Source organism: Plutella xylostella, chromosome 19 (genome assembly GCF_932276165.1).
Source record: "Plutella xylostella chromosome 19, ilPluXylo3.1, whole genome shotgun sequence".
Taxonomy (NCBI): domain Eukaryota; kingdom Metazoa; phylum Arthropoda; class Insecta; order Lepidoptera; family Plutellidae; genus Plutella; species Plutella xylostella.
Genome location: NC_063999.1, coordinates 10,167,998 through 10,186,910, shown reverse-complemented (window position 1 = coordinate 10,186,910; position 18,913 = coordinate 10,167,998). Strand labels below are relative to the sequence as shown.

At 40.6% G+C, this 18,913-nt stretch overlaps 1 protein-coding gene across 3 annotated transcripts in view; it reads left to right on the top strand.

Annotated features, from left to right (window-relative positions):
- LOC105390300 (ran-binding protein 9) overlaps positions 1-18,913 on the top strand; it is a 39,078-nt gene extending 20,165 nt beyond the window's left edge. For 2 of the 3 annotated variants that reach the window (XM_038105779.2, XM_038105780.2), the window contains 11 exons: positions 4,945-5,109; positions 6,514-6,704; positions 8,004-8,188; positions 8,558-8,670; positions 9,106-9,257; positions 9,958-10,054; positions 10,425-10,529; positions 12,399-12,473; positions 15,465-15,580; positions 16,078-16,189; positions 16,917-18,913. In XM_038105779.2, coding sequence (XP_037961707.2) covers positions 4,945-5,109; positions 6,514-6,704; positions 8,004-8,188; positions 8,558-8,670; positions 9,106-9,257; positions 9,958-10,054; positions 10,425-10,529; positions 12,399-12,473; positions 15,465-15,580; positions 16,078-16,189; positions 16,917-17,050 — 1,445 coding nt within the window. In that variant the 3' untranslated portion in view covers positions 17,051-18,913. The remainder of the gene's footprint in view (positions 1-4,944; positions 5,110-6,513; positions 6,705-8,003; positions 8,189-8,557; positions 8,671-9,105; positions 9,258-9,957; positions 10,055-10,424; positions 10,530-12,398; positions 12,474-15,464; positions 15,581-16,077; positions 16,190-16,916) is intronic. The other variant, XM_038105781.2, reaches the window with a different exon arrangement.

Here is an 18,913-nt window from a genome sequence, read left to right as displayed (position 1 = left end):
TATTAATAGTTTAATAGTGATGTTTAAAAATTAAAATGTTGATTCCGTTATAGCAAAATATTGCTGACCCAATACTCTAATATTATAAATATGTCCTCATACATGGTAGTCCAAATCCTACTTAGCTCTTATCGAATTTGTTCATTTGTATTCTCACTTCTCACATTATCTCCGCTCTATATCCCTATCACTCACAGGTAATCCAGAAAATCGGATTAGTGATTGGTCAATAAGGAACCGCTTAGGGAAGTAAGCTGTAAAAGACATGAAAACCCGCGTTATTCTTTAATTGCCAACGCACATCCTAAGTATACAACGTCGAGCACTACAGCTAGACTAGAGCCGTATATGGAGTAGTGTTTCAGTAGCCTCACTCGCATGTAAATGATGCACAATAGTTGAGTCATTGTCTCATCGCAGTGAGCGCGAATCGCATTATCGCTAACCGCATCAATGCAAGGTCGTTGCTCCGCTCACAATAGCTCATTTGGCTCATATTCATGTCCGGACACAGACACATACAAATGGGATTCAGATCCTTTTAATCGCTCCGTTTAATAGGGAAAAAACTGTTTTCCGACAATCTTTTCATGAGAATTTTCAAGATAAGTTTTCAGGGAAGTTTAGGGTAAGGGACAATATAAATGAAACTTTTTAGAAGCCTCTTTTTGGGACAAAGGATATAAAACAATTTCATTATTTTATTTTTAAAGTTAAGTTGGCAGGCCTTGCTTATGAAAAGAACCAGTTTAGAACTCCGCTCAACAAGTTTACAAGTGGTGCTTTGGGGGCTTCTTAAGAGCTATTATTTCAATAATTTTTAAAAGAATCAAGCATTTCATTAATTAATTTACGCCAGAAGTGGTTCTTTTTTAAACGAATGTATGCAAACCGTTATAGTTTCGCTTCGGAAATTACGACATTTACGGAAATTCTGTTCAGTTCGTATTCTATGTTGTTCCTATCACTACTAAAGAGGTTTTTAGGAATATATTTTGCATCTAGCATTTGAATTTCCTTGGATTGTTGCCATTGCCAAAGCACCAGCCGACAGAGAGCTGTTCTATCCTCAATCGCCCATGTAAGTTCGTTTAGTTCCCTCCAACCTCCAACACATAGTTAGATGTAGACAAAACTACTCTTCCACCAACATTGGCCATATTATATCTTACAGTCAAAGGCGCGGCCCAAGATCTCTCTGTGTGATGATTGTCCAATGTTTGTCGAGGGTTTAGTTGGAGCTTGGCCAAGGTTTGAGCAGATAGTGAGTAGGACTCGTGGGAGTCAAGTGCTCGTCAGGCACGTGAGCTCGTCGATGGAAGTGAAGATTAGGAATCGGTCGTCGTGGTCATTTTGTTGCTTTCGGGCCGCGATGGCCGTAGATTACTTACAGTGGCGGCGGCTTACTTACTTACATCATTTAATTATCTGTAAAATCTAGATGTGCTTTCTTTGAACCTCACCTTGTTTGGTTATCCCTCTTGTACTTACCGTAACAAACACTGGATCGCAGCGTCTATTAAACTGTTATGTAAATAATTATTTACCCATTATTCCAAGTTTTCTCCTATTATTTTTTACGTTATCATTATCAGTTAGGCACAGTCTATACCTAAGAGAAACATTCTGCGCTTTCTCCACTGAAGCCAGTAAATCCAGCTATCGAAGGCCCTCTCAATCAATAGTAAGCAGCCCTTGGTGAAGGTCAAGGGCTGAACTAGACTCCGCTCGATGAACTGTGATGCCCCCTGCGTGATACTGACCAAGAGTACGCGTACATCGGGCAAAGTACCTAGAGGTCCTCTGCGTCAGATGTGTGTGTGTGGCATGGTAGCTACGGAACGGATATACTGATTTGGATGCGACCAGTATTCAATGTTTCGTCTAAATCGGTCTTGTTGTTTAAAAGTTATAAACTTACCGTTTCTTTTCAGAAGGTTTTATCGTAAAGAAAGTATTCGATATTGATGCTATCTCAGCTTCGTGAATTGGCCGAGAGGTCAATGTTCGTAAATGTGTGGGTCAGTCGTGGTCGTGTATGGAACTCGTTATCTATTTAATTAATCTACGGGCGGTATTGCAACTCACGAGTCAGAGGTGATTCAGGTTTCTCTTCACTCATATCATTGGCGTGTCACGTCTATTTAGTAGATTTTCTCTACCTACTTGCTGCTACTGAAACAAAACTTGTTAGTAGGTAATACCTACGTCTTATTTGATTGTACAGAAAGCTATTATGTATTATTACGTGATTATAAAGTTACAATCGTTACCCGTAAGTTCATGCCTCAATCGATAACGTTTATCTTCTCGCATGATTTTCCTTCTATTACTTGGTTAATTTTTTCCATCGCAATACAGGTAGGTAAATTAGATCAAGTGTAGAGTAATGATGTAAGAAGCGAGTGACGCGAGTGCGAGGTTCTAGAGTTACGCTCCGAGCTACGAGTAGCGTAAGGCGATTATAAACACCCCGTATAGTGTCGTATTTGCTGACGGAGCTGCAATACGTAGATAATTTATGTCTGAGTATATTTATTATGTATATACCTACGGTAAATGCTTTCTGACTGTGTTTACGACTTCTGTTTTTATGTGTTTATTTTAGCTATCATAAACTCTTCAGCTAAAACTAGGCTTAGCATATTAACTGGTACTTAAATATGAATTTCTACAGTTGATGGTCTTTTTTACAAGTTAGTTTACAGTTACTCAATAGTCCTTATATTCATTTACTTACCTACTTAGAAAATTGTTCTAGCATCTATGAACTACGGGATGTTTCGAGAGAATTGCGGGCATACGTTCCAAAACTTTGTCTGTAAGAAAACATTTGGCACTCATCTGACCTGTTATCAGACCCGGAAAGTATACACTCAGTTCAGAGAAAGCTGAGTTCCTTATACGCTGAAGATATACAATATTCTTCCAGCATCTGGCGGCTTGCCAGACCCGGGCTATGTGAATAACGCACCTTTATTAAACTCTATAAAAGGACCATTAACGACCCATATAGGTTTGGCTTGTGAGATTTCTAGGGTTCGCTGGACCTTAGACGGGTAACCGGCAGTGGTTGGATGAGGAAGGCTGAAGCCGAAGGTGTTGTGGCGCTCCTTAGGAGAGATGTCCAGTAATTGCTTGATGATGATGGTTCCCTTTGTCACTTTCTTTAGCAAGTTCCTATTTATGTTACTGCCGAAAGCCTAGACTGGTCGAGTCGAGTGACTTAGGCGTTCTTCTATTCTATTCTATTCACACTTGCGCATCAATTAACATTATTATTAAAGTACAGAATCTCCTGTGTGTATGTATCACGTGCTATAAACAGTGTAAAGCATCTGATACGTTAATCTCCGGATAACATCTGTCCGCTCTTCCGCGACGGTGACTCAGTGTAGTATTCCTGGAGATCTCCTGTGACGGATGACCTAGTCTTCATAACCACTCCGTGTTTTCTGCTGAAAATCAAGGCACTTAACAACAGTTAAGAATGTTAAGATCAGTTATGATGAAAACTAAACCCACAGTGCGAAAGATCCTTGCAAGTGCCTCCTCTGAAAGTGAAGTTACCGTCAGAATCTTGGTGTTTGGCTGCCCAGATGAAAGTAGACGGTGTAGTTTCAGTTACATGGAGTGGATAATGTGAGGTTTAATCTGAAAGGTTCTGAAACTTTCATGTAGAGCGCCAGCAGAGAGTTAGACTTTGTTTTTGTTAGCATTATAGCACCTTAGCAACACGTGGAATGTTTGTTGTGTAGCATTGTGGTTTGTAGGTGTAGTCGTGGCCGCGACCTTGCTTGAATCATTTTTTCACTCACACATTTTTTGTTTACTCCGCCTCACACACACACACACACACACACACACACACACACACACACACACACACACACACACACACACACACACACATGCACACGTTTATCTGTGCTCTGTAGAGAGGAGTAAACACGAGGGTCAACGGCCTCCGTGTTGTGAATATAGTCTAGCGGAGAACTGTAGTAGCGTGGACGGAACATTCGCTGTAAAACGGGTTGGCATTGTCGAGAATATATATTATTTAAATGTTGATGGAATTATTAGGCCGTTGGTTCTTCTTCACCTATTTTTCAATGTATCTGAGTAAAAAATGCTCACATATCGTTTCCCTTACTTGTACAATACATTGTATGCACCTATGTATGTATTTGTATAGAATTCAGTTAATATAATGAGGCGTGCGCAGGCGTGGCGACGTTGCCTCGCGGTACTACGCACTACTACGCATCTCGTTCGAACCTCGTGGATAACGCAATAATGAACCAACCTGACGAGCTCAGCTTACGAATGTATACTGTGATTGTGATGACGATTGCATTTAAATGACCGGTATATGATATCAGATCACACGTGCACAGCTAAATAATAATGTTTCTTTTAGCTAAAACTTAGTAAACTTGGTAAAATGATGACGTTTTTGCACATCAGCCAATCAGATTTCGGGCGATGTTGTCGAGTGTGGGCGAAAATGCCAACAATTTAGTGATGCGTAGTATTTAGTAGCGCGGCCTTGACTGCCGATTACACACTTTTACAACTCGAACATCTCGGTCGGTAAACAAAACCATCAACAAAATATAAACAGCTGGTGATTTCTATTCTTTCAAGGGAAACGGCTGAACGTATTTTGATGAAATTTTATAAGTAGAAAGCTGATACCCTGCTGATACAGCCAAGTTATATAGCATCTCACTACGTACAACATCATGCAATCGCGTCGATCTAGCAAGGTGGAGAGCATCCCTTGATACTTATTACTCTTTGTGGTTCTTAAACATAAAAGGGAAGCGTATTTCGCGTCACTTGCTCCAGCTTGCAGATTTTAAGAGCTATGACAGATTTTTTGAAGGATCATCGAAACTTAAAGTGTACTAAATAATAACACCCCTCTCCTTCTCCCCCCAGGTCACGGCAAGACGCACAAGGACGCCGCATCAGTGCGCGCCACGCACCCGATCCCGGCGGCGTGTGGCCTCTACTACTTCGAGGTGCGCATCGTGTCCAAGGGCCGCGACGGCTACATGGGCATCGGCCTGTCCGCGCACGGCGTCAACATGAATCGCCTGCCAGGTCTGTGCAGCATCAGGGTTTAATGCTACTGGATAAACATAAGACGATCCAATATGCGATCCGATCGCGCGCGGCAAAGAGCGTTTACATGAAGAGGTCCACGCGGGATCGGATCGCGTTGGGTCGTCTTGTGTGAACCAGGATATTAATGAGGGCCCGGTGGTCACTTTAGCTTCAGGAAAACAAATTTTCGCAGAGCTGCTGCGCAACATCGCATGACATTGATGCTATTGTTCTTTCGTTTTTTCGAAAAATTGTATAGCTGAACTAGGGTTGGTCACTGTATAAGAGTTAGCTAGTGAGCGTATGTATATGGCTGACTGTAATGTAAGGCACAGTACAATGGATACGTCACTCGGGGAAGCTCCAAAACACATACTTTTCATTAATTTGTACATGTAAAAGACTAACAACACACCCTTAACTCAATGTTTCACCCATGCTAGTGTAATAAATAACAGTTACATAAAACACATATATGTGTAAGATAATGTAATAATGTGTATTATATGTGCGATGTGCGTCGAAGCTCGCGACGCAACAAGCCTATTCCATTTATTCGCGTAGTTAGTGAAACCACTCCAAACCCATTAAAAATGAGTTGTGGCTTTTAGCAAACGCTATTTCATTCAGACTGTTTTATATTGATGATTTATTTAAAAAACCGCAATATTTCTGAGCGACTTATCAGCTGTACAATATACTCGTCCAACGCTAACTGACCAGCGACTGAATACATCTGCCTAATATTTTCCCCACTGTGACAAACCCTGGTCCACATGTGTTTGTCATCGACACGCTAAGAAGAACTGCAGATACAAACAGCTAGTTCTAAAAAGTATCAGTAAAGTATAGTAAAAAGTTTTCTCACGGTGGCTTCGCGTTTTGCCTGCTACTTGCACGTCAATAAAACCCGTGAAGGAAGAAAGTTGGTAAACAAATAAAAGAAGAAGGAACAACTGAAAAACTTTGAAACTACTGACAGACGCTGCAGGGCCGCACGAGGTAGTAAAATGAAAGTTCTTAGCAAACGTTTTGCATCAACTTTCCAAGTAGTCAAATAAAATAGTTTTCTAAACTTTGTTGGTTACACTATTTATTTCACGTAATGTAAAGCCAAGCCAGCCAAGCAAACTGCTTTTGTACGTTATTTAGCTACACAATTATTCATAAAAACTTACCTTTAAATCTCTATCATTAATAAAGTTCACAGTTCCTGATGGTTGATTGAAGCATTCCTCAAATATTGCTATCGTCCCATTTCATTGCCAAACATTCTTCAAAAACCCAAACGCCACCCAAAAAGTTCACTATCCCCCACATCTTAAAACAAGCATTCCTCCCAACATATCTTAAAAAACCCCACCCTAAAACATCTCCCCCCTAACCCCCTCTACCCCGCAGGCTGGGACAAGCACTCGTACGGCTACCACGGCGACGACGGGCACTCGTTCTGCTCCTCGGGCACCGGCCAGCCCTACGGGCCCACCTTCACCACGGGCGACGTCATCGGCTGCGGCGTCAACCTCATAGACAACACGTGCTTCTATACCAAGAACGGACACCATCTGGGCATCGCGTTTAGGGGGTTGCCGGTGAGTTACTGAATTATAACGTTATTGTGTAAGTTCAAGGGTGCTTTTCCACCAGAGATGTGCAATGCTACGTTGCTATTGATATGCACCAATCATTTTAGTTCGTCCTCATATATATTAATACATAGCATAGCACTGGTGGGAGCGGTTTTTAGGGTTCCGTAGCCAAAATGGCAAAAACGGAACCCTTATAGTTTCGTCATGTCCGTCTGTCCGTCTGTCCGTCTGTCCGTCTGTCACAGCCGATTTACTCGGAAACTATAAGTACTACAGTGATGAAATTTGATGGGAATATGTGTTGTATGAACCGCTACAAAAATATGACACTAAATAGTAAAAAAAAGAATTGGGGGTGGGGCCCCCCATACATAATGAGCACATGTAACTGAGGGATGAAATTTTTTTTTTCGATGTACATACCCGTGTGGGGTATCAATGGAAAGGTCTTTTAAAATGATATAAAGTTTTCTAAAAAACATTTTTCTTAAAGTGAACGGTTTTTGAGATATCAGCTCTCAAAGTCGTAAAAAGTATGTCCCCCCCCCTCTATTTTTATAACTACGGGGTATAAAATTCTAAAAAAAATAGAGGTGATGCATGCTAATTAACTCTTTCAACGATTTTTGGTTTGATCAAAGTATCTCTTATAGTTTTTGAGATAGGTTGATTTAACTGTAATTTTGCTGCTACGGAACCCTTTGTGCGCGAGCCCGACTCGCACTTGGCCGGTTTTTTTTTTTACATCATCGCAGTATAGCTGCATAACACATCTCCGGTTAAAGCCAGCCTTAGTGAGGAAGCAGATGATGCGTTGATTTCGTCTTGTAAGTTGTGACTTGTTGTAATTAGCTTGTTAATTTGTTTCATCATAATCCTGTACATAAATATAACAATTAGTCACTATCCACAACAACTCAATGATCACACTTCCGGTTAGTGAAAATTAATTTCTGTTTAATTAATGGCGTTATCATAAGAGTGTTACATTACATACATTTACTTGCTTATTTCATTGAATACATACGTATATTTACATTAACTTCGGTCGAGGGGTTGGTGTTATCAAACTCAATGATAACTTATACATAATTATTACTTATAATGTGGATGTGCCAGACAGCTACATAAACTAGAATTTTGACCCTACTTATACAAAATCCAGCGCCTGTCTCACAAGGTATAAGTATAATGATAAAATAAAAGGCCTATTTATCACATCAATTAAATTCCGTAACTTCCCAAACATGTCAACCAACTTTATCAAACATATCAATTGAAACCCATTTCCTCACCCCCCAGCCAAACCTGTACCCGACAGTGGGCCTCCAGACTCCCGGCGAAGTGGTCGACGCGAACTTCGGCCAGTCTCCCTTCGTGTTCGACATAGAGGACATGCTGCGGGAGCTGCGCGCGCGCACCCGCTGCGCCATCGACGAGCTGCCGCTGCCCGCCGAGCAGGGGCAGTGGCAGGCCGTGCTGCACAGGTCAGTGCCGGGGACAGTGCCGGGGGCAGGAGCAGGGGCAGTGGCAGGAACAGTGGCGGAGACCGTGCCAGTGTCGGGTGAAGTCATAGGCAAAATCTTAACGAAATGTAATTTATGCTTAGCTGTGCCGAACGTGGCGCGCTGAATTAAATCCTGATTTATCTGTTTCATCATTGGTTATCTAACCACATTGCGTTTACGGGCTGAAAGGGTACCTCCTATTATGTGTACAGCGGGTGTTAGAAAACGTATTTTCAAAAGGCGTACAGCAAAAGTTGTTTAGAATGTCTCCCTCTTTCGGCTTACTCCCTTCTAGCAACACCCTGTCCTGTATTTTGTGTAACTGACTATCTCTCGTCTCCTTTACAGGATGGTATCCTCCTACCTGGTGCACCACGGCTACTGCGGCACGGCGCAGGCGTTCTCGCGCGCCGCCGCGCTGCCCATAGCCGAGGACGTCACCTCCATCAGGAACAGACAGCGTATGTTACTAGATACCTATTGTTATAATCAATATGTCAAGAGATTAAAATCAGATATGCAATTCATTGATTTTCCGCCCGAGACGCAAGCGAAAGATGGCGTTGGTGGAGGGCCAGAAAGTTGTTGGTATAAAGTATGTTACGAGAAATCGTTCACTTTTTATTCGTTTAGGGTGGAATGTATACTGATTCACTCTACAGTAAAGCACAGTGGAATAGCCCTTATTGATCACGCTGCCTAGATATCAATATATCTCTGAAGCAAATTGACCATTTGGGACCATCTCTAAAACACGAAAACGAAAGCTGCTACTAATATATTTGGAGATATTTATAAATGCACAGTTTATGGATGGTCTGAAGACCAGGCATGCGGGACTTACCACGGAAAACGTGCTGATTTACCTAATCTCGAACCTCTCTATTTCCCCTTAGGGATATCAACGCTGATTCTCTCCGGTCGCATCGGGGAAGCCATCGAGCTGACCCGCCTGCTCTACCCCGGGCTGTTGGAGCGAGACGAAGAGCTGCTGTTCCTGCTGCACTGCCGGCAGTTCGTGGAGATGGTCAACGGCTCCGACGGAGAGGTGGGTGCTTATTGTGTAGGGTGTAGAGGTTATTGTTGTCTATCCCGGCCTCTGGTCTTAGGAAGAGGTTGGATCTTATGTTGTAGGGCCTACAGGCTGTAAAGATTATTATTATTGTTGTAAAGTGCTACTGTTAGTCTGTTACCTGCTCTTACAGATAGATTAGATCTTATTGTGTAGGTTGTAGGGCTCATTGGTGTCTACCCGCTGATTGGTCTTAGAACTTAATGACTCCGTACTACTACCTACTACGTTATTAAATTACGCTACAGTCCGCCCCCTAGAATCAATGAATACAGGATTTTCATGCTATTTGCATCCTAAAGCATCCATTGGATTGTGTGATATGTGATGGAGTATATTGCTAGAATAAAACGAACTTCGGCGTCTCCGCGAGCAACAATACAAGCTCCCTAAGAATCTCTTTATGTACTTATACCATGCCATATGCGATAGACGATGTAATATTCTTGTGAGTGTAGTGTACGTCTTGTGAGTATGTGTGTATGTGTTTGTCTATGTTTGTTACTTCTTCACGTCAAAACGGCAGAACCGATTTTAACGAAATTTGGTATGGAGCTAGCTGAGACCCTGGATTAACACATAGGCTTTTTATCGCGGTATTCTCACGGGATAGACCAACAAAGCTCGCGGGAATAGCTAGTTATGTAATATAATGTGTGTAACGTATGTATTCCAGACGTGCGGCGAGAAGGCGGGCAGCAACGGCGTGGCGACGTCGGTGATCGCGCACACCGGCCGCGCCACCAACGGACAAGACCTCAAACACACCAACGGTACACTGAGTCTGCTTTCATATCAAGTCGGGGTTACCAATTTGACTGTACGAGAAATACTTATACTGTGTTATGGCGCTAACCTTATATGCTAGCCTAGCACGGAGCGCAAAACGCGTACGTCAAAATGTGATAAAAATTCTCCGCTAGGACGCGCGATGTGAGTGAGCGCGATGCAAAACATTTGTCACGTCTTGATGTGAAGATGCACGTAACATACGTGGCTATCAATAATCCTCATCGATAAAATGATTGTCTACTACACTAAAGAATGCTCAGTCTCCCATCAGGCACCACGTAACTGCTAAATAGTATTGAAATAACACACATTCTAGACATCCAACTAAAAAGTAAAACTCTCCTTTTCCAGGTGTAACAGAAGAGTCGCCGCCTCCGGTGGAGAAGAACGGCGTGAACGGCGCGCGGCCCGACGCCGACGTGGACATGGAGCCCGCCGAGCCCGCCGCCGACGCAGGTACCGCGGGGGGGGGGAGGGGATATGTCGGGGAGGGAAAACGCACTACAAGGGTGTAGATTGTTTTTCGCTTAATGAAATCGTTGTGGTAACGTTGTTGCTCTTACCATGATGTTGTTTTGGACATACTGGCATTGCAGCTCTGAAAAGTAGTAGTCTTCCGGGGCCTCCACCACCATCGAGTCCAAAGTGTTGTGGGGTATTTTGGAGAGGCCTATGTATGAGGAGTTTAAGGGTTTTGCTAATGATCACGATATTCCCGAGTGCTTACTTCAAATGAAAATATGTGATAAAAACTTTTATAATGTAGACGTTGATTTGATGCCGGAATTCGTACTAGGTGACTCAATGGTTGCCTCCTCTAGGGAGTATGGACGAGACCTTTGTTGAATGCCACAGATAATTTAATTTAATGTGAAAAAAACAGACAATTAATGTCTAATCGTCGTAGGTATATTATTAATTTAGTGAAAATTATATCCTAAATACGTATAGTCTATAACATTTAAATAATATATACTTACCTAAGCCTATTTTATACCTACATATAATAGCAAAAATATAATCATATTTGCTTACCTAATTATTATTTTACTTATGACACGAATTGGCCATTTAGTATTTACATCATTTAAAACTAATTTACGTATACAAGTAATGATAGTGCTAATTATTTTTGTGTATACCTGTTTATAATGATGGTTTCTAAGTGTTTATTAATTTATTTGCACATCACATCATTCATATTTTTCTTTATTATTTTATTTATATTTTTGTAGACACATTACACATTTATCCATAAAATATATTTTAGAATAAAATTTCATATAATTTGCTGGGCGCGTCAAAGCTTTTGCATGGTATAAAATATTAATATTCAAATATCTTTATGTAACTTTTAACAAATATGTATTGAAATTAAATAAACACTCTCTAATACATTTCTAATACATAATGTAATCACCATCCCAAAATTCAAAATATAAATAATTATGAAATCATCATCCCAAGATCTTGGATCTGGGGTTTAAAATTAAACAAAAAGCGACAGGAAAACGGATAGAACCAGCGCCAAAAAGACGTAAGTACATCGCGTACGGCGCGACGGTGAAAATTGGACCTTATCCCGTGAGCAGAGAGCCTAATGCTTGTGGTATGCAAGACAACTGGTTCAGTAACACTTACGTAGTTAATTAAATCGCTTCTTTTTCACTAACATTGTCAATCACCGCGGATTTGTAGCCTGTTCAACAGTATTTTTTCAAGCCAAGTTCACATACATTTTTTAAAATCTAAGTTCTAAATCTAGGAATTATGAACTTCAGGTGTGCCCCAACGATGGTCTCTTTCCATCCGTTGTTGAAATGGTTACAAGTCTTTTCATAGTTTGGTCACATTCGCTCATCTGCACATAGTTGCACGGTTTAATTTAAGTTTATTTTGTTAATTTAAAGTTTTGTTAAGTTGGCGACGAGCTTAGCATGAATTAAAGACGCGGGTTCTTGAAAACTGAAAATATTAATAAAAATTAATCTATTTTCAGTTTTTAAAGCCACTCATTACAAAGATACTGATTCCTTATCAAAGTTCTTATACCGTAAACATAATAATAAATTTGTATCAGTATCTTTGGTCTGTAAGAGGGAGGTTAGGTAAGAATAATGTAGATAGTCACATGGTTTATTCTATGGACAAGTGATTACAATGCAAAATTACCCAATTTAAAAAAATACTCTGCCGCAATCGCTTACCCTAAGAAAAACCAAATTGACGCGCGGCGCAAACGAACTGTCACTGTGACATCTGTCATGGTGACAGTTGGTCTGTGGCGCTGTCAGCCTGACAGCTGGTGTCGCTGGCTGGTTGTAGGGTTCGCGCCGGTGAAGGGCATGCCGGGCGTGACGGCGAGCCTGGGCGCGCTGCTGCCGAGCTTCTACCCGCCCGGTGCGTATCCAACATGGCCGCCGAACTGACAGTTGATGGACGAACACAGATGAGAGATTTCGGTGCCGCCATTTTTAAATATGTCCGCTTGTTTCGCGCGCAATTTTCGGTTGTAATAAAAGTGGCACTTTTAAATTGGAACCAGGGTCTTTTTGATTAAAATGACTGACACGATTCGTGTGCAGCTAAATCTGGGATTTGTTTTCATCCAACATGTGGCAGTGCAACGGGGCCTCAGCAATGTAGTCATAGTTGTAGAATAGAAATGAGTGTTGAGAGTTCGTGAAACCCTTTATTTGTTTAAGTTAGTGGTTTTCTCCCATTTCATTTGTACATCGGTGATGCGTTAAATATATTATTAGAATACCTGATTCATTCATGTTTGTTTAAATAAAATAGTCCATAAAAGTTTGAGTGTAGCTTTTTGAAATAACCATATTCTGAACGTAAGGTTTGTCCTAGTATTTCCTCATTTAAAATAGATAAAGGGTGAGTATGTATTGGTAGACACAGAGTAAGTAAGTCCTGCTGTTTCTTACATCACCGGTTTTGTACTTGCAACACAAACTTTACTTATATTTTCATTTCTGAAGTTTATGTTGCATGTGTGAATATGCATGCCTTCCCTTTGGACCTAATTCATTATTTTCAAAATCATTCCAGCAATTTGGGAATTGCACAAAACTGGTAAATTTTATTTGCATTTCAAATAATGTCTCGAATTTGGTCCACTTCTGGTTTATTCACGGTTGTTGTTGCATGTGTTGTATTGTGCTGTCGTGTTTGGTTGAAGTATCGCACGAAAAAAATGTTGGAGGTGGAAGAAATAAGAACAACTTTAGTCAGGGCCTTAGGGCATGAAGTGTGTGTATTTTACACGCAAACTCCATGTCAACTGATTTCAATGACATACAATAAAAATATTATATGAAGTTGAAATAAAATAACGAAAACTTTTGAACATTTACATTGGGATGGTGGAAATCGAGATTCTTCGCATGATTTCTGAACAAACTGCTTTTTCTATCTATTTCAAAATATTATTATTTTACACAATATCCCTCCTATATCTGTTTATAAATACAGTGTATTATTATTATATATTTTTAAATACATATCAGCTCTAAATTATTATACAATATGAAATATCGGAAATTGATTACTTACAAATGGGGAATTATAAAACGAGCGAACAAAAAAAAACTTTGCGACTGATGATGACATACTGTTTTAATAACTTGAGCGGTATGAATTTGAGTAAGCGAAAAATTAACTAAACTGACGACGAATATTGATTTATAATAAAATCCAGAACGAGGTTACAAAAAGTGGATTGTGATAAATCCATTTCAGATATTAAAATTTTATCCGAGCGACTAAATTACTAAGTGAGCGACTGGAAATACAGAGAGAGCAACTTCAATATTAAGATATAGATTCGATTTTTCTAAGTGAGGTTATACTTAGCGAACTACTAAAAAGTTCACTTTGAGCAAAGTTTTGTATACTGCTATTAATGATTATTGGTTACTGATATTCTATTTGAGGGCTTATGTTTTTTATTTAGATACGCTTTTTTAATGAAAACTACAGATTTTTAAATGCGCGTGAATTCGAATGGGGGCGGGGCGACGAATCGTTGCAGTCAGGTGAGTCGTAGTAGGGCTCCTCATACCTATCAATGTTTCTTAGTATTAATAAGAAGTTTTTTTTAGTTGACTGAAGCGTCTTATTTTATTTTTTGTTCATTTGATTGAAATAAATGCATGCATATTACTTAGCTTTTACGGAGTACATTGTTTTATTTAATTACCCTTATATTTCAATAATAAAATTTCTCAACTAATAGAATAGTGTTTCTTCAAATAGTTATTTCATAATATTTTTATTTTTTAAATGTGAGCGCATTATACTCTGCTCATTACTGTATTTTTAAAAATGGTTTTTGTACTCGAAACACTTCATTTAAAATAAAATGCTGCTCAGTATAAAAAATACATTTGCCAAATATTGAAAAAAATGCAGGACGTAACGTTGACACTCAAACAAATATTAGGTCGCTCAAACATTATGAAGCTGCTCATTTTGTATTTTAAGTAACTCAAATTAATGTTTGTAAGTTGCTGTTCTGTTGATTTCTCGTCACTCGCAGTCAGTCGCTCACTTAGTAATTCTATAACCCAAATTAATTAATTTTGACACTTAGAACTGTAATTTACAGTCACTCGTTTTATTGATACCCCTTACAAATTATTTTACACTCTGTTTGATTTTCCTGCACTATGATGTACCCTTTCTAAGCTGTAAAAATTTACTGTGTGTTTCATTACTATTAGGTTCTAGGTTACAATCGTCTGGAAAAGCAAATATACTTATCATACATAAAAATGAACGACTTACCTCAAAAATCATATTATCAATAATAATTATCAAAGTTGAGACAATTACTTTATTCGAGGAAAGTTGTTCAGTTCGCTAAAAAAATTACATGGAAAATTTCCATTACGATTGTAAGAAATACCTTTTGATATCATGAATAACTATCATAAACATGAAACCTCCTACAAAAACATGAGATTACTCATAACCAAAAGCTATTTCTTACATTCTATAAAGGCCGGTCGGCAAGCACAGATAAAAACGAACGTTGACCTTTGTATCTACAACCAATTACAATCTCCGCCGCTGGCCATCAAGGCTACTGTGCGAGCGTGAGGGCACCATAATTGTGCGCATGCGACAGAGACGAATACAAAAAGGGCCATGCCTTTTCGCTGTGCTCACCAACCGTGCTTTACAGCCAGTTTCTATATCTCTATCTATCCATAACTGGTAGTTACTTTCATTCGATTTTGACATAATCAAAAGTAACAATCTGTCAAAATCGTATGAAAGTAACTACCAGTTATAGATAGATAGAGTTATAGAAACTGGCAGACGCAAACAGTGCACCTGTCTATCCTCCATCCACTGACTAGTATCCATGCGCAGACGGCGACGGCTGCGGGGGGCGCGCGTCCGTGGAGCGCATGCTGGCGTTCGGGCGCGAGCTGTACGCCATGAGCCAGCGCCTGCGCCCCAACCCCGTACACAAGGCCATGCTCGAGGTGGGTGGATTCATGATTGCATTTGTTACACTCATTGGAGGTTCGTGTATTCTTGTTTGCATATTATTATATCACTCCCGTTTTCCCGGGTGGTGCGAAAGGGGGCTGGTAATGATTGAATGGATATTCATGTTTGCATATTATTCTGGTGAAGTTTCGTATATCCTTGTTTGCATATATTACACTCACGTTCTCCCGTGACCCGGGTTCGCGAAAGGTGGCTGGTAATGATTGGATGCGGAAAGCTATAGATCGCATGGCAGTGGCGTGCTTTGGGAGAGGCCTAGGTCTAAAGCTGGCCAAAATTTGGCCAAAATGGGTAACCCAATCTAAATCAATGACACCGATCCAACTGATGCATATGGACACACAGATTCATTCTTCTTCAACTGCATCCTCATCTATGATCCTATCCCTCACACATCTAAATCTAACCAACCATTCGCCACTCTAACTTGAACCCTGTCACTTACTTACTAAGGCTCACTCTCCCCCAGGACGCGTTCAGTCTCCTGGCGTACAGCAACCCGTGGGCGAGCCCGGTGGGCGCGCAGCTGCACCCCGCGCGCCGCGAAGCCGTCGCCGACAGACTCAACGTCGCCATACTAGGTACGTACTCATCATATAATACCTAAAGTCGTCAAAATATAAGAGGACCGTTTGGACAGCCACAAAATGTATGGGATGGATGACAGCTAGTGTCAAATCTAAATCATAAAACTAAACTAACTTTTGGAGCATCAAAAGTTCTTTTTCCACATACTCTGTGTCTTTTTATGTATTTCATCAAGTAAATCAAGAGTAAATAGCAAATTTGTGTAGCTATCCAAATGGGCCTATTATATTTCGACGAATGTAATATGTGAATATCTGTCCACCAACCCGCACTAGGCCAGCGTGGTGGACTAGGCCTAAACCCTTCCTTCACCCGTGCCCCAGCAGTGGGGATGTGGATATCTACTGTTATAGTTATTAGGCAGTGTGTTTTAGCTACTGTCACTGGCTAAACCAGTGCAAGGCGCGCAGGACCAGACGTGGTAAAAGTTATGCGTGACTGAAAACTTTTGCCACGTCTTATCGCGCGCGTCTTGGGCCTCGACCTAGGTAGGTTAATGCATTATCACATGTATCACTATCAAACAATCACAGTTACTTTTATGCCTGTCTCCGGTAGCGGATGGTCTACGTAGGACCGAGGCTTGAAGCCATTCTTGGGAGAGGCCTATATCTATTACTATTACGGCTATTTCGGGCTGACGATGAATCCAACTTTAGCTATTTAGTTAATATGTAAGTATCTAGTTTACAAGTCCACTAATGCTACCCCAAATTGCAGAAAACAACGGCATGGAATCCGTATCACCGGTCGAGGCGTGCGTGTCGCACTCGCGCATGCTGCTGCGGCGCATGGCGCGGGCCGGGCTGGGCGCGTGCGCATTCGCAGACTTACCCGCGCTGCTGCGCCGCTGACCGGCCATTGGACGCCGCCGCCGGCCCACGCACGTGTGATTGGTGGGTGATGTGAGAGGGGCGTGGCATTGTGTGAAGGAGCTGTGGGATGTTGGCTGAATACGGTTACGTATGGCAGGATTGGTGCAGAAGATTATACACATGTAAACTGCAAGCCACCGTCGTGTGATTTGAGAGGGTGAAGGTGCCGTAACCGTGGATATGGATAGAGATCTGGGCTGAATATAGGTGTACTGCATTTTTTGACTTGTCATAGAAGGTTATCTATAAATCTGTCTTTTAATCTACATGTTAACAAATAAATGGTTTCATTGCTTTTTAACATTTTTTTCTAGTTCTGTTGAAATCTTTTGAAACCATGTTTGCAAGTTTTTCCATTTCATTGGTTTGTATGTTTTATTTTAAAATTTAGTTTTTAAATAAATTAAATTCAATACCGTTTATGACTATTCTAAAAAAGTGCAGTATACGTATCCGTGCCATACGGCATACAAGCAGTACAGGAGTTTACATGTAAACAACAAGTCTCTTCTGATATGAATTGAAATGCACCGAAGCCAAACACCAATCACAACAGCCGCCGCCGCCAGATGTCGCCACGAGTGTGAATAAATGAGTGATCGAAATGAAGTGCGCGCAGTTTTAAAATAATCCAACGAAAACGGACGTTTACTATAAATATTATATTATGAAAAATTACGATGTAGTAACATGTGATGTGAGCGCGGACAGACAATGCGTTGTGTATTTTGTCATTATATAGATATATCGATATAAATAAATACTAATGTATGAAGTTCGTCGGTTTGTCGCGAGAATACCGGGATATTTATTTAGAATCATCTACTGATTTTTTCGGGAAATATCTCGGCCATTTTTTGCTGTTGTATATTGTTGTGATACATTTCATGCAGCAAATAATACCAAGATATATTCTAGGATCTACAACCGTGTACTATGAATTAATAATACCATGACACTGCTAAATGTAACCTTAGTTAAATCAATTTTATTTACAGTCGGAAAAGCAGGAAAATCCATCAGATTTTCCCCAACTTTGGCCAGCTATCGCGACAAATCGACAGATTGTTAAAAATATAATTATAAATAACGAAAGATCGAGAATACTGAGTGTGTAATGGTAAATAAAGTATGTTTTAGACTGCGCCGCCGCCGGGCTCGGGACGTTTTGACGAAGTTTTCGTGACGAAATGGAGCCAGCTCGAAAACTATTTTTGTATATACGCTTCCTAGCTTTTAGGTCTAGAGGGGTTCATGAATGGCGCGAAATTATCGCGGTAGGCTTCAGATTGTTATCCTTGCTTGGATAAAGAAGATTTTAACGCGTGTATTCAATTCTCTTGTTGATTGTTAAGACACGCTTGCTATAGATATATTGCATCGACTGATCAGCAATTTTAAAGTTTAATAGCACCGTCCCAAGTCCAGTGGCGTATTTTTTTCGGCCCTTACAGGCAGGCTGCCGGCCACTTATTCGTGAAGCTTGAAAGTAATGTATTGACCAATGGCGTGATTGTATTTTATCTACGACCATAAATGACTGTCTCTGAATGGCCAGGCGATAAACTTTAGCGTAGACAACGGAGTTTCATAGCTCTGCTGCATAATTATACTACATCTAACGCTACGAGACTGAGTCTATGTTAGTGTGGCACAGCTTTAGGGAATACGGCTATTAGATGTACACAATGTACAGTCAGCTTCACGGATAAGTGAATGGTAGCGGTGAGTCGAGCTGCCGAACTGCCGGCCTTCTGTACTTGTCCTTGAGAGGTGATCGGCGATATTGTTCTTATATTGTATTGTTTTCTTTTTTAATAATATATTGTGTTTAAACGGCTA